The following is an 18,885-nucleotide window of genomic DNA, read 5'->3' on the forward strand; positions in this document are numbered from 1 at the left end:
AATTAAGACGCTTGTATGAAAATTATGAAACTCGCTTGCGCTCATTTCATAAACATACTCGCATCTTAATTACTACCATTATAGGCTCGTTGCATAATGTACTAAAATGTAATCGATGACGAGAACATCGGTGACTAAAATATAATCGGTGACAAGGTATAATGACGACATCTCCGGTGACGAGAATTCCTAGACCCTTTGTCAATATTTTTATTTTGGAGATATACAATGTGCATCAAAAAGGACTTTACAACTTTATAAGCTTGTACAAATTTATCTACATATCTTACAGAAATGGTTAAGGTGTCATTTTAAAGCAAAAACACGTCAAGTTTTGACTCACATAGTTCCATAGTACCAAATTCAGACAGAATGTGCTCACTGTGTGTTTTGGTTTCATGAAACAGTCTGCGACTACACTGCAACGTAATTTTCGTACTCAGTATCGTAAAGATCCTCCAAGTAGGCCTACAATTTACTCTTGGCACAGAACTTTTGTCAAGTCAGGGAGAGCTTTACCTTTAGCCCTAGAAAATGAACGAGACATGCCTCTAGTAAGATTGTTATACCACACATGACAGTTTGACGGATACTATGAACACGTAGTAATAAGTGATAGAGGTGTATCAAGATATGCTCGAAATGTTTCTCATTCCGCAGATTGACGAAGATGATCAAGATGGATGCATTCACTTCCAGCAAGATGGGACATCACCTCACTACCACCATGAGATTTGTGGGTTACATGATCGGCATTTTCCAGGCCACTGGATTGGTCGTGCAGGACCAAATGCATGGCCATCTTGCTCACCAGATCTGATCCCCCCTCGATTTTTTCCTGTGATAGTTTGTCAAAGATCTTGTGTACGTTTCTCCTTTGCCGCTGATCTTGCTGAACTGAGAACTTGAATTAGTGCCGCGGTGCAGAAGTGACTCCTGATATACTGGCTCATGTGTGGCAAGAGATTGACTTTATGTTGGATGTCTGCCATATCACAAACGAAAGTCACATCGAACTAAAATAGCTGCTTGGTAGAAACTTGATATGTTTTGCTTTAAAATGACACAACCATTTCTGTAAGATATGTGGATAAATTTCTATAAGCTTATAAAGTTGTAAAGCCCTTTTTGATATACGATGTTGTAACGTATTGTGCACTTGAATAAGATATATATCTTGTGTATTATTGATTTTACGCTCTATTTAAGAATACACAGAAATTAAATTATTCTGCATTGAATTTATGATATAATGTTGAAATAGTAGAACAAAGGCACAGTAAATGACTTTCTCTATAAGAGTACTCCTTTTCCACAAAAATTTTCATAGCAGCTTCCATCACTGGATGACAATGGATGCTTATGAAAATGTTCTTCTGTAAAGTAATCTTTCACCAAGTCTAAGAGAGTTATAAATATGAATATAATTAATTTGCATATAGACAATCTGAGTTTAAAGAGTCCTTCATGGGTATGATATGTTCATCAAAATCAAATCACATACATTTCCTAAGAACGCTTCTTAATCTTTCAAAGAATAATTTATACCTTTGATGATTTGTTGTCGATAGTAAATACAGCTTTGTTGGGATTCATAGCTGCTGTTGGAAAACTGTTACTAACTCCTCCAACAGCACTAACAAAGCTGCTACTGAAGGACCAAGCTGAATCACTCATTCCTTGCAGTGATCTGATGTTAGAACCAAGATCATTGGATGACTGATTAGGTTTCATGTTTCCAAGATCTGTGAAGCGACTCGTTGAAAATGAACCTCTAGCACGACCAGAGGAAAAACTGCAGGTATTTAACCCATCTCCTACAACAAAACAAATTAATATAAATACATGCACATACAACAACATATATTTACTTTAACGAGCATTGCTGCATTGTTAACCACCTGATTTGCAATATTAGGAATTTATTTGACCACTCTAATATGGCCATGCATGCACACGTGTGCACTCACATATGGACACGCAAAATCACCTTTCAGCATTTTAGACTTATATTAGAAAATATGGGAAGTAATAAAACAAAGTACAGTGCTCAATTGGAAACATAGCATGGGTTTAAGTGACAATGATAAAATGATGTTCGGAGGTGACATACGAGATCACATGGGTACACTCAAACAAAGGAATACTGTAATATCCACCAGTGTCAAATAGAGAAATGTTGTGCACTCAGCTTCCCCACCCCACAGTAAACAAGTGACAAGTAATTTTACTACAAAGAAAACTGAAGACAGGAAGTAGCTGCAGCAGAGGGAATGTTTGGTTTTTATTCAGCGAAACACCATTCATTCTCCAATTCCATCACTTATACATTCGAATTTTTTTTGGAAATGATTGAGACAGTCATGTGGATGTCGCTGTTTGTAATGACTCCAACAAGTACAGAATACCCTTTTCATCCTTTTTTCTTGTTCACCTAAAGACGATGGTAGAACCAACCTTTCAAACACTATGAAATCTTGAATAATTTCCAGTGTATCTATACATAGCTGTAAAAAATCACAATTATGTTACATCTTAAAATTATAGAAATTATACAATTAATATAAGAGATAAAATAAAGAAAACCACCCCCTGGAAAAAGCGTCTGAAACAAACAATCCAGTATTTCAATTTAAACAAAGATAAATATCTGTGCAATTGTCATCAGACATGCAAGAAAGCTCTAAACCATACATGGGCACAATTCTCGGTTATACGTGAGGCACTCGATTTGAAATAGTTTGTTTACTAGGAGAGGAGATTGCAGAGTAGGATGGGAAATATAAACTGCTGTGACCTGCGTCACCTTATCGTAATCGCTAAGGTGGTCAGTGGCGAATTATTAGGAAAGTGCTTGGTTAACGTGAGAGACTCGAAAGCTTTTATTCAATTTGGCAAATTAATCCAGCAGCTTTAATCATAAACCTCTTTACTGTTTCTCCGTCGCTGAATTGATTTAAATCACAGGCAAGAAATTGCGTGACTAGCCAATAATATTCCATCACGTTGTCTACGTTTATTTTCTTGAATATTCTGGCGTTTCTCAAGATTACTTAATAGATTTGCACGTTCTCGACCTAAAATAATTTCAGAAAAATCATATTTCGTTTTCTACGCACATTTGATATTTTTTTATATAAATTTCTTTTGGAAATAATACGTACAAACAACATTTAATTCCTCGTACCTTTTAATGCAGCGTGTTTAAGGTATAATGTCGTATTTAGTATACTATGCAAATGTTAAGATCATAAATTTTCTTCGGAATAGTACGAAAAATAACATTTAAGTTTTCTTACCTTCTACTTCAGCATGTTCTTTATGACATAAGGAGTAATGTCGTTGTATATTAAATTTATTAATGCCTAACAGGATTTTCGAGCATAACATACATCGTATGTTCTCCCCTTCTAAACAGTAAAAAAAACTCTTCCTCCCATTTCTCATGAAATATCGTTTTCTAACGAGTATACACTTCTTTGACAATGCCATTATGCCACCACTGATATTGCTTATGAAACTGATATAGAACCTGCCCACGCTTAGGGGCTACGTGAGGGAGGAAGGGGGACTGTGAAGATGATGTCACTCAGAGCGATAAGCTCTGTGAAGGTCAGTGAGGCACAAATTCTCAAGTGAGGCACGATGCCCATCTCTGCTCTAAACAATAGAGGAAATCACACTTTTTATAACAGTCAGGTTCATAAGATAATAATAATCCGTGGCGCTACAGTCTACGAAGTGCCAAGACCAACCAGCCGGCTGCTGGCCTCACAGCCACATGCCGAAGCAGAGGTGGACGATCATCCAACCAGAATGGAGGTATCGTGCGGTTAACACAATGAGCCCCCCAGCCATTATAGCTGGTTTGCGTAATTGGATTTTGCTACCTATCGTAGCTCCCCAAGTGCATCACGATCCTGGGTGGGCACCGGTCCCATACACTGGTCGAAATTTCATGAGAAAATTTCTTCCCCCATGAGGACTCGAACCAAAGTGCATTCTATAATGCGAGTCCTAGGCAGGATGTCTTAGGCCATGACGCCATGGCACGGGACTCATAAAGATAAACAAATAGAAATCTTAAAGATTATAATGGTCAACAAAAGCAAAAAGTATTTTCTGCTTCAAATCTACAGAGCAATCTGACATTGAGAAGCTTTCCCACACCAGCCAGTTAGAAGGTTACACTCCTGACCGACATTGCTGCGACAAAACTCCAAAATTAATCACTGCAACACAATCGAACAAAATAATTAATTTTGATACTACACTATTAGGAATTTTGACAGTAATTATACGAATATACTTAAAAAGATATTTTCAACTCCAGCTCATTTTTATTTTAACAGAGGTTGTGTCAAGTGAACTATAGAAAGTAGTAGGTAGTATTATTATTGTAGTAGTAGGACTAGTGGTGGTGCAGATGGTGGAGGCAGTAAGTAGTAGTGGTAATATAGCAGCAGCAGCAGCAGTAGTAGTTGTATAGTAACTTAGTTGAATTTATTGAAGTGAGGCACTGCGATCTTTATTTATTTTATTGAGTTATTTTACGACGCTGTATCAACATCTAGGTTATTTAGCGTCTGAATGAAATGAAGGTGATAATGCCGGTGAAATGAGTACAGGGTCCAGCACCGAAAGTTATCCAGCATTTGCTCGTACTGCGATCTTTCAAGATCTACTGCACCACCCTCAACCTCAAGCTAGGCACATTCCCAAACCCACACCAGCTGACTAAAGTAAAGTTGGCTGCATACCCAGGTTTCGAGCAAGAAACGCCTAACAAGATTAAAAGGACTCATCAATATTCAATATAAATCAAAGCTACCCGAAGTATAAATTGTAAAGGTAGAATGTTGAAAATTACCTTTCACTTTTAGGAACACAGAAATTCAGTTTAGGCGAATTAATGAAACAATTTTAAAGTAATAATAATATTAATAATAATAATAATAATAATAATAATAATAATAATAATAATAACAACAATAATAATTATTATTATTATATTTTTATTTTATTGGGTTATTTTACGATGCTGTATCAATATCTAGGTTATTTAGCATCTGAATGAAATGAAGGTGATAATGCCGGTGAAATGAGTCCGGGGTCCAGCACCGAAAGTTACTCAGCATTTGCTCGTATTGGGTTGAGGGAAAACCCCGGAAAAAGCCTCAACCAGGTAACTTGCCCCGACCGGGACTCGAACCCGGGCCACCTGGTTTCGCGGCCAGACACGCTGACTGTTACTCCACAGGTGTGGACTATTATTATTATTATTATTATTATTATTATTATTATAATTATTATTATTATTATTTGTAATAAAGGTTAGCATATTAATCAGTAACTATTTCTGACTGTCAGGATGCTGAAATGTTTCAGTGCCGAATATTTAATTCATGACATCGTCCACAGGCTTTAAAAATTTATCAAGTTTACTTTAACCTCTCAACATGTGCAAACATGAAACCCAGATTCTAAAGTTCTATAAATTGAATGGATTCCAATGAATGGATTCCAAAGAGAGTCATTAAAATTACAAGTTCCAAATTATTTTAAGTACATTTTTCAATTAAAATACTGAGGAAGGCTAGGATCCTCAATGGGTTGTTGAGATGATGATGATGATGATGATGATGATGATGATGATGATACTAATTATATTAACAGTTTATGAATACTTTCATTTTGGGAAGATGAAGCCTATATTTAGTAACTTAATAGATACTTAAAAATATGAAGATTGTAAAGAAAGAACAACGTAGAGCTGTTTAAATACAGTGTCATATCATGTACTATATGTGACATGAAGAATACACAGAGAAAATATACTATGTGATAAATGTTATAAATTATTAAAAAATCTGCAAAATGAATATGGAAAATTTGTAAAGTGAACAGTACACTACAATGCAATGATATCACTCTCAGAAAGTAAGAAAATGATTGATGACCTTGGAATAAATACATAATCAAAAGCACAAGTCTCATGCAAAATATTTGATGGATATTATTTACAAAAGCAAATTGCAAAAAATTCAAGACAAAAGCGTGGCATGAGTATGCTGACTGCAGAAAACTTTCAACGATAACAAAGCAATTGAATATTTAGTGAAAATGTATCTCCAGATAAATGCAAACCTATAGTTGCAATTAGAACATTCATTTACCATTCTCAGATGTTTTATACATGCATAAAAATGATTTCATAAAAATTATAGTCTCCTTTACCTGCCAAATATCGAGGTTTGCCATTTGTTAACATAAACTGTCCGAAGATTTTTTATAATTAACATGTTAAATGATCAAATTTTGGAGCTTCAGTTCTACTCAAGATAATACATAATAAAAAACGCAGTTTCGAAGTAAATTTGTTACATATCAAAAGATGTAGAATATCATGATTGTAAAAGACGTTTGTGAATGTTCATATACTGGTAGTCTTTTTTATGAAATAAGACACAAGCTACTACTATTGACCTATTAACATTATGAGGCAATTGATATAAAACGATGTCTTTTCAAGCCAGAAAGGATATATAAATCTTCATTAAAATTTACTTTTAGTCCGTTTTCAAAGTTCATTAGTTCATTATAACGAACGCCTTTAAAAGGTCTAGAAACTCATTCTCCTCATACTTGAGCAACAGCCAACAGAATACGCTACATTATCAAACAATATTAACTTTATTTGCAAGTTAAACTGTTAAGAGTTAATAGATTAGTTTATATACATAATTAACGTTTTGAATGGAAAATCTATTTAAGTTTAAGCCTTAATTTTAGCAGCTCCACGTATACTAATAACTCAGTTAAAGTCGTCTTGAATTACTCTTCAAAATTACTCATTTAACAGAGATTCAACTTTTTTCAAGCAGAACAGACGATTCAACCAGAAACTGCCGCATCAAATATATGTTTACTATTGTATGAAAAATAAATTCGAAAGCCACTCAACTACTGGTTACAAAATATAAATGCCAAATACTATAAAGAGAAGTAAATACCCATAAGATATAGAAGTAAAAGAAGCCGTAATAGATTAAAAAGATTTTAATAGCTTGAGGCAGAAGACAAACCGATAACTGGATTCAAAATTCTGAAATAAATTTACCTACCACGAATTCTTTCCATTGTCATTTGTGGTGGTGGGGTATCTGGATCAATCTCGTCTCTACGCAGCTTCAAACGAGAGAAACGAGGAAAACTTTGATTTCCTTCAAAAGAAGAATTCCTCCAGCCAGTCCAACCTAGAGCTTCTGCACGCTTATTCTTACCACATCGGATTCTATCAATGGGTGAAGGATAGGTCGGAGTACTACATTTCAACGTCTTTTTCCTTGCTGTCTTTTCAACGTTATTATCCCAAGTAATTGTGTTCTGAAAAGAAAGATAGTTACGGAAGACTACATAAATTGTATTAAAGCACGAAACTGCTGTTCAGGTTAATGTGAACTCGTTCTTTACCTATTGTGGTTAATTTCAAAATTCTCAAAACATGACTATATATTATGTATTACTTAATATTTAAAAAGTACTGTAATTAAAGTTTAATAATAATAATAAAAAAGATTTCTTCTCACAAAATAAAATCTTACCAGTAAACAAAAAAAGTTACCAAGCGCCAACACCCACATTCCACCATCCCCATATGTATCACTTATTTACATCAATAAGAAGATCGCCATATAAGGACCTAACTCATGTTATAGTCCGTAAATTTTCACACTTACCTCCTTTTCTCCTAAAAATCAAATTATGGTTTATTTAACGACGCTCGTAACTGCCGAGGTAATTTCAGCATCGCCGGTGTGCTGGAATTTTGTCCCACAGGAATTCTTTTACATGCCAGTAAATCTACTGACATGAGCCTGTCACATTTATAATTTTTTACAAAAAAAAATGCCGCCCTAAATAAGGGTTCGAATAGATCGGCCTACTAATCAGTTCATAAAGAATAATCATTAAAACCAATTGTGTGACAATTTGAAAGGAAAAAGAAAAATTAAGATAAATGATACGAAAACATAGGAAATAATTTACAATAAAAGTTTCTTGGGTAAAAATGATTACTAATTATAGCTAAGGATGATTTTAACACATGAGATACTATGGCATCAATCATTGCATCAGAGATTTTAAATTGTTTAAGTTGATTTAAAGTTTCTCGTGGGATCGTGCCACGGGCACCGAACATGAGTCCAAAAACTGTCCAATGTGTGATGTGGTATTGTGCTCCAAGATGCTGACAACAAGGCTCATATATGACTTGTTTTTCACGACATACCTGTTGCTCGTGCATCTCGAAATGGATTGTGGGATCAAGAATGACACCCTTATCCTTCTGCCAATCAATTATAATGATATCAGCACGTCTAGTAGAACCCTCAGAAGAGACGCAACCAACTTCCTCATAAACCTCATAGGAAGCATTCTGAAGGATTGAAGATGCGATGAGAGAACGAACCATATTATGTCTGTTGATTCGGAGCAATTCTCCATGATGGCAGAAACCCAAGATGTGAGGAAGCGTTTCTTGCTCATCGACCTAGGCTGGGATTGAACCCGCAACCTCGAGCACAGAAGGCCAGCGCTATACCGACTACACTACCCAGGTCGACTCCTTTTCTCTATGTTTTAAAGATTTTAAGGACATTTCTAAAGATTACTATGTCACTGAATAATTATATTAAGGGGGCAGACAGGTGAAATTTTGATCATTTTCAGTCAAAGATTTCATTTTCGTTTTCTTGTGAAAAATAAATCAATAATCTCTTATTTATATGCTCAGCAAGTTTCAATGCTCTGTGGTGCTCGAAAGCATAAAAATTACGCAATATATAAATGGCTGCACCCTTGAAGTTCAATTCCATGCAAATTTTACAAGCTGTTTTCTCAAACTTTGTTTTTCAGTACATTTCGTCATGTTCAAAGAGTAAAGGCTCTTACAATTTCGATGCTGCATTTTCTGTATACTATGGTTAACAAAATGGCACATGGGTTTTATGATTACATGAATTCTTTTTTAAATAAAAAAATGAAATATTTATAGTGGCAATGGAAAATTTTTATTTTAAGATACTGTATGCAGTGGTTATAAAAATTTGTTTCTCCTTTTGTAGTAAAGATATAGGAAAACTAATAACGGTATGTGATGTTTTCTAAACAAGCTATTTGGTCTTGCAAAAGAAATTTCAGACAGTTTACTGAAGAATTGAGCAAACCACTTAATTTTGAAGTATGCAAATTTTTAAAAATATTTTTTTTAATAACTAAGAAACAAATTGACTCACAGAAATGGAAATTCACCACATCATTATCTATCACACCTTGATTACGTGTACAAAAAATCAAGGACGTAGCTTGAAAAAATGTAGAAAACAGAAATTTCACCCATCATGTTTTAACAATTGCAACAGAATGAATGGCGTCACTACCAGGTATTTCGAAAAATACTGCTGAGGCTATACAGAATTAGAACTTGTATTCTACAAAGAGAATAAAGACGAAACAATACATAGTCAACAAAATCAACTGATATTCAAAAATTACTGTTATTAAAATAATTCACAAACGTTTTATAGTACAAAAAATAACATAAAACGAAACAAATTAAACTTATTAATTAATTAGGCCTACATCGTTATTCTTCTCTTCATTGGTACTCATTTGTCAGCAACGTTTTCATAATCTAAATCTTATGGATGTTGGTCATTTAAAGAAGATAACAGTGATACTTAAAGATTCTGCTTCAAGTGATTGCTTAGACAAATGCATGAGCGTGACTGAATCACATACAAACAACTTCAGCTGTGAATACTAAAGGTCTGTATAGAACTGAATGAATTATTCAGAATATGTATGATAAGAACTTTCTTGTGTTAAATATTAACGTACCTTGTTAACATGTTTCGACCTATTTTCGGTCATCTTCGGAACTGGTCGTTGTTGGTCTTGGCGCTTCTTGTTTTCTGTGAGGGTGCGTTCGTAGTGTAGAGTCAAAGAATGTATGTGTTTTGAAATTGAGTTGTGTGTTAAGAATATCGTTTGTGTGTTTTTGTGTGTCTGTATATTTCATATTGTTCTAGTGTGTTGAGTTTCTGGCTTTTTTGGTTGGACGTGCAGTATTTCCACGTCTGTGTTGATGTCTTTGTAGGTGTGCTTGGCATTTGTGATGTGTTCTGCAAATGTGGAGGTGCTGTGATGTGTTCTTTGTAACGTGTTTGAAATGATCTGCCTGTCTGTCCTATGTAGAAGTTGTTGCAGGTGTTACATTTGAGTTTGTATACGCCTGTGTGGTTGTATTTGTTTGTTTGTGTTGTTTGTGTGTTGAGATGTTTTTGTAGAGTGTTATTTGTTCTGTATGCGATGTTGTAGTTTAATTTCTTGAATTAGGTTGCAATTTTATGTGTGTTTTTGTTTTTGTATGTTAGTGTGATGTATTTTTTCTGTTCTTGTGTTTGTGTTGTATTCTTCTGTTTTTTGTGGTTTTGTTTTGTCTTATGTATTATGTTGTCTATTATGTTAGAGTTGTACAACGACCAGTTCCGAAGATGACCGAAAATAGGTCGAAACATGTTAACAAGGTACGTTAATATTTAACACAAGAAAGTTCTTATCATACATATTCCGAAGTGATACAGTGTTAAAAGTTGTGTAATCAAGATGTATGAATTATTCAATTAACAAGACGAACCTTGCATAGTGCAACACAAATTACTTTACTGTATTTTGTTTTTGAGCGTCGTTCACCTGTTTTACTGCTTAGTAAAAATTCTTGAACATTTAAAGAAAATATTTTCACTATCACTAAAGGAATCACTTGACTGACTGGAAGCTTTTGCTTTGACTAAGAACCTATCCAATGACACCTGCTTTTGCCTCGTTTCGAGGATTTTGCGGAAATGTGACATTGCATTGGATTAAACAGATTTATCACAAGCACTGCTACAACCTTATCAGGGTGGTGAATTTGAACAAAATTTTGTACTGCTTCCCACTTTTTACACACCTCTTTAATCTCATTTGAAGCGAGGAATTCGTCTGCTCTTTTCTCCTCTTCCTCCTCAGACGAGATCGCCTCCATTGCCTCTTGCTGTTGCTCGCAAGCAAAGCAAGTTACACACAAATTGTGCTGCTCATATTGCAAGACATCACTCGTTTATCAAACAAAAATGTTTTCTCATTCTTCGCTCATTATGCAAAACACTCGCAAACCAAGTTACTCGTAATCCAAGGTTTTACATATATACAAGAGCATTTTACATTTTATTTTTAAATACACACTTTGCATTACTCATACTAGATAACAAAGCATTCCTTTATACTTAAGAATATTCTGTAATTTTAGTCTATATACTTTTCAAACGCTTTCTCATAATCAATGAAGGCAATAAAAGTTGGTAGCCTATACTAAATTCTACAGATGATGAAAGAGTAATGGAACGGAGAAAAATTCTCTCCGGTGCCGGGATTTGAACCCGGGTTTTCAGCTCTACATGCTGATGCTTTATCCACTAAGCAACACCGGATACAACCCCGACGTCGGACAGAATCGTCTCAGATTAAGCTCCAACTCTTGAGTTCCCTCTAGTGGCCGCCCTCTGCACTACGTCATAGATATCTATGAACGATCCGTCGGATCCCGGCCAACTAGTCACTCATAACGAGTGCACCTCAGCACATGTGTGGACTTCAGTCCTATGTTCATAGACATCTATGACGTAGTGCAGAGGGCGGCCACTAGAGGGAACCCAAGAGTTGGAGCTTAATCTGAGACGATTCTGTCCAATGTCGGGGTTGTATCCGGTGTTGCTTAGTGGATAAAGCTTCAGCATGTAGAGCTGAAAACCCAGGTTCAAATCCTGGCACCGGAGAGAATTTTTCTCCGTTCCATTACTCTTTCATCGTATGATGACGCAGAATATCTGCATGGAAATATCATATGTACTTCAGTACATTAATATAATATATAAATTCTACAGGTTTGTGTCAGACTGAAAACCATTGTAGACACAAGAATTATTTTTCCTGAATATATTTTTTTTCTCTGACAATAATAAATGACTCTGCAATTTTACAAGGGTTGGATAAAAAGTTATGGCAACACTGCTGTCACATGACGATGGTGCGTTCGAGAGCTGCCGGCTGTATGGACATGAACAAGGACTGTTAGATGAGTTAGTGCAGCCAGTGACGACAGTACTCTGTCAATCTACTGCAGTGTGTAGAACATTGACTTTCATAGGGATAGTGTGAGCGCCCTAAGACCATGCTTACAAAACTAGAGCAACGTTCCTGGATCAAAATTGAAGTGACACGAGGTCGTAGTGCACAAAAATGTTTTCAGGGATTGCGTGAAGCATGTGGCGATGCTGCGTTGCCATATCGCACAGTGGCACGATGGGTTAAAGCGTTCCGGGAAGGCCTTGTTGGACTGGTACCAAAGGGAAGGTGACGACTTTCTTGGACGAAACCTGGACTCGCTCTTATGAACCAAACTTGAAACGCCAATCAAATGAATGGAACCATCTTGGTTCTCCTCGTCCAAAGGAAATGCGCCCTACTCAAAGTGCTGTGAAGGAGATGTTCATTGTGGCGTATGACATTGATGGGGTAATACTGCACCACGCTGCACTTCCAAGGCAGACGGTAAACGCGGACTACTACTGCAGGTTCCTGCAGCACCACCTTCATCCAGCCCTGACGACACTTGGTGGTACAGAACCCCATCATTCTTCATGACAATGCAAGAAGTCACACTGCTGCTACTGTCAAGGACCTCTTGCACCGCTGGCAATGGGAGATTCTGAAACATCCACCCTACTCACCCGATATATGAGCCCATGCAATTACGATCTCTTTGCCAAAGTGAAAGAACCACTGCGAGGGACCCGGTACAATACCAGAGATGAACTTATCTGTGCTATAGTGCGGTCAATATGGAACATCAACAAAGATGGACGCGCTGATGGTGTATACCGCCTTCTAAACATTTAGGAAAAAGGTGATAAATAAAGGGGGCGACTATATTGAAAATACGTAAATGTTGTACTCCTGTGAATAAAGCCATGTCATAAATATCGAACTGTTGCCATTACTTTTTATCCAACCTTTTGTATTTATTCTTTTGATGACAATTCTTACATTTACCTTATAGCCAGAATTCAATAGGTAGTACTTAATATTCTCTCAATTTTAAGATCCACGTTTCATTTTAAAATAATGTAAGTTACAGCATAACTAATATTTATTTCAAACAGAACTTCGAATCTGCTAGTTTCACTCTCAAGTTGTATAGCATGGTGTAATAGTTCTAGAACTTTTTCCCAATTCCAGTTTATAGTTCAATTGCTGCATTGTTAATTCAGTTTTTTCTCAGTTCCACTTATAGTTCAATTGTCAACTGTTAATTAACTGTTGTTCTAGACTGGGTATTTCATGTGATCAAAAACAGGTACAATAATTTTGGAAAAAGAGCTTTTCCACCTCTATTGCAAAGCAAACAGCATCGTATATATTGTATTATGTTGCTCTTCAGTTATTTTCCACTGGCTGGAATCTGATGACCATATCTAAAAATACTGTCGACATAATGTGGCGATAAAGAGAATATTCTACTTTCATAAAAGAGAAATTGTGTCTCACATCGTGCTTCTGAATTCCCAGATCATCAGCACCATACAAGGCAGTATATAAGGGAAGGGGGAAGAGTTTAAAGGCTAAACTCACCTTAAAAAAGTTAAAAAAAAAAATCAAACAGCAAGTACACAAAATAATGTAATACCATATAATAATTATTTAATATTAATCAGACAACATATTAACTACAATATTAAATAAAAGGTGTTAAGGGAATAATGATGTTCTTACCAAAGAACCCATCTTCCCATTCTCAAATCCTATAGGCTTACATGGGACCTGATATCATATACAGTACTGTGTATTCGAAGAGATGTTTATACACAGTTCCAATAACTTTTGCAATAGACGTAAGAGTTATTAAGTACATACATAAAATCGAGTCAAAAATTTCATAACATCTCATACTAAAAGAACAATAATCAGTCAAATAGCAGGAATAATTATGCTGTTTCTTCATGAATTAGGCCTAGGGGAAACTGTTGTACCTTTAAACACTTTTCACATTTTATTTTTTTTAATTTTGGGAAATAATGAAATTTTTTAAATGAAAAAATGCTTGAAATAATTATTGAAGATTCCTTTACAACTTCCTGTATGTATTTTCCTGTTTTAGAGATCTGTTAAGGATGGAAAAAATAAAATGAAGGGATATGTAATGTGTTCAAAGGTACAACAGGTTCATGTACCTTGGAACATACCCTCTTGTATGTTGGAACATATGGCATATAGGTGGGAATATAAGCTGTAAAAACTGGCAATCATATTCAAAATGTATTTCCCATCATACAGACGTGGACAAATTATTAACAAAATTGACGATTTTTATGATAATTCCATTTACAAAATTTGACTTTTCAATTTAGACTACAGTTGACAATTTTGCATATTTCTATCATTACAGTAGATATAAATATACAAAAAAAGTAGGCTATTCTAAATTGAAGAGTCAAATTTTGTAAAAGATATATAATAAAATCTTCAATTTTGCTAATAATTTGTAAATATGCAAAAATGTCAACTGCAGTTTAAAGTGAAGAGTGAAATGTAAAAATATATAATAAAAGTATTCAGTTTTGCTAATAATTTGGAAATATCCAAAATGTCACCTGTAGTCCAAATTGAAGAGTCGAATTTTGTAAAATTATACAACAAAATCTTCACTTTTGCTAATAATTTGTAAATATGCAAAAATATCAATTGTAGTCTAAATTGAAGAGTCAAATTTTGTAAAAATATACAATACAAATCTTCAATTTTTCTAATAATTTGGAAATACGCAAAGATGGCAACTGTAGTCTAAATTGAAGAATCATATTTTGTAAAATTATATAATAAAAATCTCCAATTTTGCTAATAATTTGTCCACGTCTGTAAACCAGAGCAGGCTTCTCTGATTGAGATTTTATTTCCTGGAGGAGCAATAACTGCTTCAACAGCTTTCTTCAAGGCATCCGGATCAACTGGGGGGCCTCTTAACTCCAGACTTACTTTGTGACATGATCTTAAAATAAAACAAAAACAAAAACCGGCAGTATCATGTACTTAGGAACATGTTCCATGATACAAGATGTTTTGTGTTCAAAGGTACAAGAGAATGCATTTTTAAACAAATATGGCTCCCAAAACTAGAGACTCAAACAAATCATGGAAATTAAAATATGTCATTAGTCACCAGATGATAGGGATCACACCGTACTTGAAAGATATTAACAAATACAATTGATTTCGTGTTAGGAAACATATATCAATGAACAAAATGTTTAATTTTGGTACTAAAAAATGGTTTTGTCCACAGAACTCACACTTTGCAGTAAATCAAACTGAAACTACGACCAGAGCTACTTAGCGGCTTTCTCTACAATCTACTTCAGTTTGAGTCCTCTAGGTAGCAGAAAAAATTTAAAAACAAAAAATGTTCAAAGGTACACTATGCTAAAGGTACAACAGTCTCCCCTACACAAAATGATGAACATGTTGCAATGCTTCTATAATAATCTTTATGTTTCACAGTGTTGTATAACTACAGCATTACTGTCTAAAATGCTTGTGTACAGTCTTAGAAAAAAGTTCTGTCGCACAGATACTTTGTAAGTCCCAGAAAGGAGGCAGTGTGCATGATCAGAGAACGACTAGTTGAGGTAATAAAATTAGTTTTGTTTCGTTATACAGGGTGTTTAAAAAATACGGGGCATAATTTCAGGTATGTATTTCCCACATGTAGACAATCAAAATAGTTCATTACAACATGTGTCCGGAAATGCTTCATTTCCGAGTTATGGTCTTCACAACATTGAAATTCACCAGAACGTTTTTCCTTCCGCAGGTCGTTGTCATTACAGAAGATGTTCAAAATGTCCACCTACTGCTTGAATACAGACCTCACATCGATGTCTCATTGACCTGCGAACACGATCCCAAACTCCAGGAGTATTGCGTGTGTCCTCAGAACATGCCACAATTCGATTCCGAAGGGATTCCAAATCAGGCACCGGAGACGAATAAACCAATGATTTTAAATGGCCCCACAAGTAGAAATCCAGAAGGTTCAGATCAGGTGAGCGTGGAGGCCAAGCAATTGGGCCACCTCTACCTATCCATCGATCAGGAAACCTTCGATCCAAGTACCGGCGAGCCGTACTACTGAAGTGTGCAGGAGCGCCATCATGCAAGAAGTGAATGTGTTGACGATTGATCAGTGGAGTGTCTTCTAAAACATGAGGTATGGTCCCGGTGAATTTCAATGTTGTGAAGGCCATAACTCGGAAATAAAGCATTTCCGGACACATGTTGTAATGAACTATTTTGATTGTCTACATGTGGGAAATATATACCTGAAATTATGCCCCGTATTTTTTAAACACCCTGTATATCTGATCACACGCTGTGCCTACTTTCTAGGACTTATAAAGTATCTCTGCAACAAAACTTTCTTCTAAAACTGTACATCTCACCAACAGGGACATCGCAAGTTTAAATTCCACTTGTTGCAGTGCCTCAAAGTTTCAAGTGTGTAAGAAAAGCAAAAGTGAAATAAACGAATACAATTTACAATAGACCCTGTGGTAATATCCAACAAATTCAGCTTCTGAAGAACAAATATGTTACATATATTCAATCGATTTGCTTTTTTTAATTAATAATGGACTTGAAAAAATTTGTAATGTAACAAGCTTTTATATCAATTTCATGTTATGTAGTTAAATACAACATAGACGAAGTACTGTATACATGATAGTCACTAATGCCACAAAAGTCACTTTAATATTGCATAAAGGTATCTGTCGGGTGCAGGGGGGAGAGCCATTAATCCTTTCCATTGAAGGCTTTAAGGAATCAACCTGGACAAATACCCAATGTCCCATCCCTACCTTCCCGTGGTGCAGCTGTTAGTAAGCATAATTTTACAATATATATTATTTTAATGTACCGATGTACATATGATATTTCCATGCAGATATTCTGCGTCATCATACAATGAAAGAGTAATGGAACGGAGAAAAATTCTCTCCAGCGCAGGGATTTGAACCCTGGTTTTCAGCTCTATGTGCTGATGCTTTATCCACTAAGCCACACCGGATACCACCCCAGCGTCGGACAGAATCGTCTCAGATTAAACTCCAACTCTTGGGTTCCCTCTAGTGGCCGCCTTCTTCATTGTATGATGATGCAGAATATCTGCATGGAAATATCATATGTACTTCGGTACATTAAAATAATATTTATGATATGCGTAAATCACTTCGTGATTTAAGACGGCGCTTATTCCGTCGGATCCCAGCCAACTAGTCACTCATAACAAGTGCACCTCAGCACATGTGTGGACTTCAGTCCTACGTTCATAGACATCTATGACGTAGTGCAGAGGGCGGCCACTAGAGGGAACCCAAGAGTTGGAGCTTAATCTGAGACGATTCTGTCCGACGCCGGGATGGTATCCGGTGTGACTTAGTGGATAAAGCATCAGCACGTAGAGCTGAAAACCCGGGTTCAAATCCCGGCGCCGGAGAGAATTTTTCTCCATTCCATTACTCTTTCATCGTATAATTTTACAAGCTGAACTAAAGAGAGAGGCTACTCATCAATTAACACTGGTCAGCTTGATGAGTTAATGACCGAATTTGGTATAATTCTCCTCTATTCAATATCTAATTCTCTCTTTACCCTTTCCTATCCAGTCCTCTGACTGAACCCTTACTTTCTTCAACCCCGACGATGGCATTAGAGCATTCGAGGCCTAGGGGTTCATTTTACTTTCCCTCCTCCTCTTTCTACTTTTCTGTTTCTAGTGCTGACCTGCTATGGCACTAAAATCGTCCTCCAGTGACTTAAGGAGGGAAAGCTGGTGATCAACAAGATCTCCCAGCTAGGTCCAATGGACCCGTCGACCAACAGCAGGTGTGGTCCTCCAGACATTCTGGGGGTTGTGTGTGAATGAAGTAGCCACCAAAACATTAAAATATGGTGTTCACTTAAATCGGCTACAACTTGCCATTTTCATTCCAAAACCTCAAAATCTGTGCTTCAGTGGCTGGCCATGATAATATCTTTGAAAAATATTGGAGTGCAAGAGGTCAAATGACTTTATTGTCAAACGCCTGGCATTAGAAAACAACAACAACATATTGCATAAAAGGAATATAATTCTCGTTAAACTCTAAATAATCCAATTGTCAATTATTGTTCTTTAGATATGGCCTATGGGCACGCAGTTAAGGTGTGACACTGCAAGCCAGAAGGTCACGTGTTCTGCGCTGCGCTGTGCCCTGTAGGCTAAATAGCTAACCTCTTTCCACTTGATCAGTGACCAAACACTGGACTTGCTTACAATTCCGAGATTGTTAGTGAAATAGCCTTTTAGTTTTTTGTTTGTGAAACTCTCTGTATATGACTGAAATCACTAAACTCGCCAATTTCTCAGATCTCATTCTGAGGCCTACAGTTCTGTTTGTAGTAGTTTTTTTCTTCCAATTACGGGTACTTGATGCTGTTTCATTCAAACAAGCGTCTTCATCTAGGAATGACACGCCATAACTGTTGAGCATTTAATCACCATAGTGCTGCCCTCGGTGCACCAAGGGAAATCTAAATAGCACTGAATGATGAAGGTGACAGTGGTGATTAATAGAGCAATGGCGAAATACCAGTAGGGGAAATCTCCTTGATGTACAGGGTGGCGCACGAAATGTCATACAGTTTAGATTGTTTATATAACCTTTAATATATAAAATATGTCAT

The 18,885-nt window shown here is 36.0% G+C and overlaps 1 protein-coding gene across 3 annotated transcripts in view; it reads right to left on the minus strand.

Annotated features, from left to right (window-relative positions):
* Positions 1-18,885, minus strand: part of Pask (PAS kinase) — an 83,446-nt gene that overhangs the window by 56,916 nt on the left and 7,645 nt on the right. For 2 of the 3 annotated variants that reach the window (XM_069826786.1, XM_069826788.1), the window contains exons 3-4: positions 7,125-7,386; positions 1,549-1,817 (exon numbers count right to left, since the gene is read on the minus strand). In XM_069826786.1, coding sequence (XP_069682887.1) covers positions 1,549-1,817; positions 7,125-7,386 — 531 coding nt within the window. The remainder of the gene's footprint in view (positions 1-1,548; positions 1,818-7,124; positions 7,387-18,885) is intronic. The other variant, XM_069826789.1, reaches the window with a different exon arrangement.

Source organism: Periplaneta americana, chromosome 5 (assembly GCF_040183065.1).
Source record: "Periplaneta americana isolate PAMFEO1 chromosome 5, P.americana_PAMFEO1_priV1, whole genome shotgun sequence".
Lineage (NCBI taxonomy): Eukaryota > Metazoa > Arthropoda > Insecta > Blattodea > Blattidae > Periplaneta > Periplaneta americana.